This window comes from Octopus bimaculoides, chromosome 1, assembly GCF_001194135.2.
Source record: "Octopus bimaculoides isolate UCB-OBI-ISO-001 chromosome 1, ASM119413v2, whole genome shotgun sequence".
NCBI classification, from domain to species: domain Eukaryota; kingdom Metazoa; phylum Mollusca; class Cephalopoda; order Octopoda; family Octopodidae; genus Octopus; species Octopus bimaculoides.
Genome location: NC_068981.1, coordinates 58717142 through 58725622, shown reverse-complemented (window position 1 = coordinate 58725622; position 8481 = coordinate 58717142). Strand labels below are relative to the sequence as shown.

General features: G+C 36.0%; 1 protein-coding gene across 2 annotated transcripts in view; it reads left to right on the top strand.

The window, feature by feature from the left end:
- Positions 1 to 8481, top strand: part of LOC106882838 (alanine--glyoxylate aminotransferase 2, mitochondrial) — a 56043-nt gene that overhangs the window by 32556 nt on the left and 15006 nt on the right. For both annotated transcript variants that reach the window (XM_052967078.1, XM_052967081.1), the window contains exons 5-7: positions 1901 to 1995; positions 4333 to 4426; positions 5575 to 5640. In XM_052967078.1, coding sequence (XP_052823038.1) covers positions 1901 to 1995; positions 4333 to 4426; positions 5575 to 5640 — 255 coding nt within the window. The remainder of the gene's footprint in view (positions 1 to 1900; positions 1996 to 4332; positions 4427 to 5574; positions 5641 to 8481) is intronic.

Sequence of the window (8481 nt, the reverse complement as noted above, 5' to 3'; positions counted from 1 at the left end):
CCCGTAGGATTTTCGAGCGAGGTCGTTGCCAGTGCCCCTGGACTGGCTTGTGCGGGTGGCACATAAAAGACACCATTTCGAGCGTGGCCGTTTTCGTGCGGGTGACACGTAAAAGCACCCACTACACTCTCTGAGTGGTTGGCGTTAGGAAGGGCATCCAGCTGTAGAAACTCTGCCAAATTAGATTGGAGCCTGGTGTTGCCATCCGGTTTCACCAGTCCTCAGTCAAATCGTCCAACCCATGCTAGCATGGAAAGCGGACGTTAAACGATGATGATGATGATGATGATATATATTGATGCCTCTGAGAAATCATTTCATACAAATTTTGTGGAAAAAGTTTATACATTCAATTTAGCTATAAAAAGATATAGTGAATAGAGTTGGAGGTAGACCCAAAAATATATACTGAAATTGACTCCTGATCAACCTTTAAAGAATATAATATGGACACAAACAACTGGACGTCCATGGCATCTTACCACAGAACCTGAGAACTCACTTTTCCATCCAGCATCCAGAATTTTAAGACTACCAAACATAATCAATCTTCAAAGAGCAACTAGCAGGGATACACAGGTTACATTCTCCAACCTCAGTGCAAAATGGTGAAAGTTTCAAAATTTAAATTAATTGATGTCAAAAATTAAATATTTCTCATTATATAAAGTAGATATCTTGCTTGACAATGAAAATATTCACATTGTTAATAAATATATAGCATGGTCAGATTATAGCAAAATTATATATCTATATAGGCAGCATGTGCAATTTGTTCATTATTTATATTTATTTCAATACTACTTCCTTTTACTCTTTTACTGATTTCATTCACTAGGTTGTTGCTGTATTGGGACACTAGAATGTTGTTGGTAAAACAACATAAAACAATATGGAAGTACAAAACAAATATCTACAAATAGCTTCTAGTGATAACATGTCAAAGTATTTTGACACAATTCTACACTGACTGGTAGATTTAAAATTCTTAAAACTTAAAAGCTTATTCACACCATTTTGAAATCTTTTTTCTTCTCATTAGTTTGAAAATTTCAGTTGGAGGATTTGATGGCATTTAATAATATAGAGAGTGGTTGTTACTTCCCAAAAAGTTGTTTAAAGAACCAAGAGATATTTAACAATAACAGATTAATTAAGCAATGCAGTGAGTTCCAATAGAGCAGTGTTTTCAATATGAAATGATATCCCAAATGGAATGCAAATTGTTCTACCAAACTGGCATGAGGCACATTCCTTCCCAGAAATTTAAAGATGAGGTCAATTCAGTTGAAGCTATCAAAATTGCCAAACACTAAACTTCTATTGTGTAGCGGGGGAGCACAACAATAACAAAATGATTTGAAAGAATGTTAAAAATAATAACTGTAGGTTAATGAAATAATTTTTAAATCAATGACCCATTTGAACATGATACACTTCATCTTTTACCATCTATTTTCCTATGCTAGTGGATCTCATACTATCTCTCCACTTGCAGTTCTTTGTCATCAAGCACACATAGTAACAGAGAAAATCAGCCAACTCTGAGAAAGTGTGTGTGTGTGTTTTGGGAGTGAAAGGAATTAAGGAGCAGAAATTTCATCATATTTTTTATGTAATACAGTTCTTTTTATAAGTCTTTAAGTCTATTTTATAAGTCTTTGCTTTAGATACAAATCCATTCAATAACCAAATTAAAGAAAATACTTGGTAGAAACTTGCACTAAAAATATTTTCAAACACTACTAAAATATAAGTTTCCTAGAAACTTAGCTGCAATGACAGTATCAAGTTTATTATTATTTTGTTTGACTGTATATCATTTGTTATTTCCATCTTGTTCTATGGTATACCATACTCTCTTTGAAATGCTTACCTTTTTACTATTTTTATGTTCCAGGTTGTTTATTTTACAAACAGTGGTTCTGAAGCCAATGATTTGGCCATGTTCATGGCCCGCATGTACACTGGGACCTTTGAAATCATTGGACTAAGGTGGGTGGTGAACCATTGTCAACAATTCATACCTGAAATTGCTTCACAATTTTCTTGAATATTTTATGCAAGCCTCAAAGACAGATTCAGTTTGGATAAAGAGAAAAGATATCTAGAAATTAATTATTCATTCATATGAAATGAACTTATCAATATTTCTTATTGTAAATAGATTGTGGATAGCAGAATTGGTAGAATACTGGATAAAAATTGTGTCTTTTTCATGTTCTGAAATCAAATGTAAGAGTAAAAAGATTGTTGGCATACAGAAAGAAGAAAGCATGAGATATTACTAAACATAGGAGCTACATCAGAGTTGATATGAATGTTAGAGAGAAGTTCATGGACAGCTTGGTTAGCTAGAAACTTTTCTTGTCAGATACAGTCAAAGACTATATCTGGCATGAAAAGCTTCTGGCTTTCGGTAAAGTTTTCCAGAATAAAAACGTCACTGGTGAGAATATAGAAAATCCAGTTTCTAGTAGATTTAGTTCTACAGCAGTTATATATTGGTGGTCATTGAGGAATGATGGTTCTGAAATCAAAAACTCAGTCTTGTAATGATTTTGTTACAGAACAGAAATGAATGATAGGAGAAGGGGTTAGAATTTTCTCCCTTCAAAATGGATATAAACAAGATTAGTAGGATTCTTGTGATATCATGCATTTCAGGACCAGCTGGCTGATGCAGTCCTGTACTATAATGTGTCGTATAGGAAATGAAGAGTTAATGAAGTTTACTTGGTAACTTAGAGAAATAAATTGAAGATCTTGACGAGAATAGAGCTAGATATTGTTTGCTTGATTTCAAAATAGATGGGGCACAGTATGACAGGTTGCATTGTTTGGTCAGAGCATACAAAAGAATTTTTCCACTTGGTGGATGTGTATGTAGGAAACTAGTAGAGTGAAGAAAAAAAGTTTAGAAGGAGATTTGCAGTGTAGCTGAAAGCACAGCAGTCATTGAATTTGAAAACTTGCCTCAGGAGTGCTATTTACAGAGCTAATTGATGAGGATTAGAATGTCTATTATCAAAGACATTCCAGCCATAAACGTCTCATCTGTTTCAAACATAGCATAACCATTATCTGCATTATCAAATCACATCATTCCATTAAGCTAATGGTGGTATGTGATTTGATGTGACTTTAGCTGCATATTCTAGCAGGTTTGTTGATCACATAGAGACTCCCACATTGGCTTATAGTTTGTGTGTCAGTAGATGGTGGTAGTGACAGTGGCTTGGGTATAGATTTGACTACAGGAAACAGAGAAGGAAACCACTACATATTAGTTGCTGCTAACCACTGCTTTGATTTTTGAAAGTAGCTCAGTTGCTTGCAGGGTCTCCAGTCATGAATTAGAGTAGAAGTTATGTACCAATACAAAGTTATGTACCAATTTAATGGTTGATCTCTGCTGGGAAACAGTTTACACTAGTACATACTGACAAATAATAACAGTACATAAAGGAATACTCCTATAAATATATGGTTTGTGCTAATGTAAGGAATTGTCATTGTTGTTGCTATTTTTGTAATGGGTTGGCAGAATCATTAGAGTATCTGACAAAATTATATACATTCTAAATTCAAATTCCACTGAAGTCAGCTTTCCTTTCGTCCTTCCACAGTCGATAAAATAGTTACCAGTCAAGTACTAGAGTTGGGGTTGATTCAATCAGCTGTTCTATTTCCCACAATATCTGATCTTATGACTATGTGAGAACTTATTATTATAATTAAGATGGCAAGCTAGTAGAATTGTTAGTACACTAGACAAACTGCCAAGGTCAACTTTGCCTTTCATCCTATCAGGGTCAATGGAATAAGTACCATATGAGCCCTGGGATCAATGTAATTGACTAGAACCCACCAAATTTCAGGCCTTGTGCCTGTAGTAGAAAAATTCAATTATTAATCAAACTTGATAGAACCAAGCACAAAATTACAAATCTGACAAGCTATCAAGTGAACCTTGACATGGTTGTTCAACCTGCTACAATAGCAGCCAAAGTTTCCTTCAAATCACACCTTACTGCCTTCAAAATAAGAAGAAAGAAAGAAATGGAAGATTACATTGAATAATGTGGTGTTTATGTACCACTAAAAGGACATGGTGGTCATCATTGATAATGAGCTTGCTTGGGGAATAAGCAACAAAAAGAACTTTACATCCAGTGTGTAATTGATGATTCAAAAATGCTTATTAAACATAAAATAATTCTTCTCCACTACCTACACACCTAAATCTAACCTAATATTCTGTCACTCCCTTCAGCAGAAAATTGATTTGTTAATTTAGTGATTTATTGAATTTTATTTTTGTTTCTCTAGAAATGCTTACCATGGAGCTAGCCCTTATTTAATGGGACTGACTGCTTTGGGGACATGGCGATATAATGTGCCTACTGGCTTTGGTATTCATCAGGTCAGTGTAACTACACTGTAAAATTTCCTTAGTATTTATTTTTATTTGTTTCTTTCATCATTTTACTTTGATAATAGAATTTTAACTAGAAGAAGACTAAGAAAAATTTTGAAGGCAGTTATAAATACTTAGATACGATGTTCATGTAAGAAGACAAAGTAGAAAGTGGTTGTGTAGAAGACAGTGTGTACCAAAAGATAAAATGTAGGCAGAGAAACAGTGATTGTGTTTACTGAAACAATGACCAGAGAAGCTGAAGTGATTTTTAAAAGGGGACAATTAAGTCATGTCTGAAATTAACGAAGGAGCAGGATTTTCAGGTTCTTTTTAGGACTACCTCACTTCTAAATGTAGCGTTTCTAGACATAGCTATAACTATCAAATTCTCTCTCTCTCTCTCTCTCTCTCTCTCTCTCTCTCTCTCTCTGTCTCTCTCTCTCTCTCTCTGTCTCTCTCTCTCTCTCTCTGTCTCTCTCTCTCTCTCTCAGGTATTCAAAGTTTAGTGACCAATATATGCAATTCAACAGTAAAATGAATCAGCTTGCTATGAAGAATAGGTTAATGCTATCATTTTGGGCAGAACTCTTCATCAGAAATGATTGTTTTCTGATGACACCAGGTGAATTAGGTTCACAGCCATCACAATAACCAATTTATTCCATTTTTGAATTGGCTATACTCACTATATACTGATACAGATCATCACTAGTTTCTTGGATCCAACTGTTTACTTAATTACGTTGAAATATGGTTTACTATGTGAAGGTGCAATAGCCTTGTACTTAGGATGTTTGACTCATGATCCTAATGTTATGGGTTCAGTTCCTAGACCAAACAGTACATTGTGTCCTTGAGCAATTCCACATTGCTCCAGTCTACTCAATTGAAAATGAGTACCTACCAAGTACTAATGCAGTTGTCTCTCTCCCTCCAGCTGTCACATCCTGGATGTGCTGTTGGCTCATAGGGTAAGAGAATCAAGAGAATGCATATGTCTGCTTGTGACTGCAGAAGCACATAAAACAATTAGAGAAAGCATGATGCATATTACCAAGCCATACTTCTTGGGAGTAATGGCTAACTCTCTTATACAATTTACTAAGTATGTTCATTTATTTAAGTCTATTTCATTCAACATTTTCTTTCAGACTATGAATCCAGATCCTTATCGAGGAGTTTGGGGTGGAGCTCACTGTCGAGATTCACCTGTACAGGTAAGAAGGGGAAAAATATTTTTCTTTTCAATTTTTTTCACTGTTGCATATATTGAGCTTATCTATAAAGTAAAGCATTCCAGCTATGGTCATCTCACCAAGGACGTAACAGAAGATGGTGAGGTATATGAAGTGATTTGATTGCTATTTTTTATGATTCAAGCTTCACCAGAGTAATTTCTTCATTCTGCTGTTTTTGTTGCTGTTGCGCAGATTTGTGACACAAAGATGGCCGAGCAAATATTAGGAATAGCTTATAGATCATGCCTCCTGAATATGTTGGATTTTTGTCTGTTCTGAAATAATTCTACCATATGCAGTTGGTTGAATGAGATAAAGCATTAACTATATACCACAGCTAGAAAACTAGTGACTCGCTTCTGTGTAGCAACAGCCTTATAAAGTTGACAAATGCTTCATTAGCATTCAATACTAAGTTCAGCTCTTCTAATAAATGTAAGCAGAAAAGAGCCCAGATCCTATTGTTCTCATCAAGAATTTAATAAAGATAATTCACCAATGAATTTAAAAAGAAAGAAGACCAAATAAATGATTGAGTTAAATGGAACAATGTAAGACAGGTGTATATTTTGCATATTTTTGTTCCTATCAGATGGGACTGTCTCTTTCCCCAAATTCTTTCTCTAGACATTCCCACCACCAATCATTTCTTTAACTGCACTATTCTGTTGTTGTAATTAAATGTGAACAGAACTACATGCATCACAAACATGTCTCTTATCCTTGTTACTGGGAACAATTTCACCTGTTATCCATCTTTCATTCTTACTACTGCCCTTTCCATTAACATATGACATTGACCACCTTCCTTCACTACCACCAAATTTTCACTCCTCACTACCATATATCTCTCCTTCTCCCTTCTCATTTACTACACCTACCCCACACTCTTACAACCTACTCAACCAAACGTCCTCCTCTCTTTCTCTTTCTCTCTATACCCAGCCTCTCTCATTCTTCCACTGTCAACTGTATTATTATTACCTCTACCTTCGCTAAGGTGGAGTTATTGTTTTCAGTCATGTTTGTTTGTTTGTCTGTGGACATGATATCTCAAGAACTACTGGATGGATTTGGATGAAACTTTCAGGGATATTTGACCTTGTGGCTGGTACAAACTGATTAGATTTGGGGATTGATCCAGTACCGGACAAAGATTCTGGATTATTTGTTATATTTACTTAACTTTACATGAAGTGTTACAATCTTACGTTCACTTTCAAGTCTTTCTCTGATTATCTCCCTTGAAAGCATGCTCATGGTTTCCACATAAGTTATGGTAGTGTTGCTGTTTCCAAAGTTTTATTTTCGTTTCTCTATTACTGTTATATTGCACGTTCGGATGACCTCTACTCAACTACCACAACGTCTAGACTTCCCCCTCTATATCTACGTATTGAGCTAGCCTACTTCATCGTCTGGGGGCGTCGACACAACACCTCCCCCTTTTGAGTTTTTTAAACCTGAATTTATCAATTTTATTTCCTCGGTGAGAAATTAGCATATCTTTTTCTCTTAGCGTTAATTTCCATAATTTCTGTAGGTTTTCTCTTCCTGTTTGACCTACATGTCGGTTCTGCTTTTCCTTGTCGTTCTGGGACCTCGAACAAATCATACCATGAATCCATTGGTTCTTCTCACCTCTCTTGGTTTTTGGTATATCTTTTTTTTTATTGGTTTAAATGCCTTCTGTGTTCATATTTTGGTCCTTTTACCATGTACATCACTTTACCCAGACGTCCAGTTATACTTCCTTGTTCCCAGTCCTGTTTTCCATTACTATATATTTTAAAATACATTTTGTCACCTGTGTAAAAAAAAATTTCGTTTTTCTTCCCGAATTTTCTATTTTCTGTTTCCTGCTCGGCAACCATTTTTAAAAACTAGAACAAATTTTTCTGGAAAACATCAAATCTATGGGTGACCTACCTAACTCTGCATTTGGATTTGGTGTTATTCTATACACCTGCAAAAACTTTGTCATATTTGTATTTTCAAGGATTTCCCGTCTGGTCTTCCTTAAGGCTCTCTTGAATGTGTCGATGAATCTGTCCGCTAACCCATTTGACCTTGGATGTTATGGTGGAGTTAACACATGCTTCATTTGAACCGACTTACAGAATCTTTCGAACTCCTTGCCATGAATTGTGTACCATTATCTGACACGATCATATCTGACACTCCATAACAAGCAAACAGTTCTTTCAAGAAGTCAATAGTCACACTTGTGGTTGGCCTTGAACATTTACACACTTCAGGCCATTTGGAATAGCTATCTACCACAATGATATAATGAGAGCCATTTATTGGTCCTGCAAAATCCACAAGTAGTCTAGACCATGCCGAATCCATTTTTGGCCACAGCTGAATCTGCACTGGGGGCGCCTTTGCTGCCATAGCGCATCCCCTACACTGTTTTACCAGTCTCTCAAATTGCTTACTTTTTTATTTGTTTCAGTCATTTGACTGCAGCCATGCTGGATCACCACATTTAGTTGAGCAAATCGACCCCAGGACTTATTCTTTGTAAGCCTAGTACTTATTCTATCGGTCTCTTTTGCTGAACCGCTAAGTTACGGGGACGTAAACACACCAGCCTTGGTTGTCAAGTGATGTTGGGGGACAAACACAGACACACAAACATACACACACACACACACACACACACGTATATATATACATATATACGATGGGCTTCTTTCAGTTTCCATCTACCAAATCCACTCACAAGGCTTTGGTCGGCCTGAGGCTATAGTAGAAGACACTTGCCCAAGGTGCCACGCAGTGGGACTGAACCCAGAACCATGTGGTTCGTAAGCA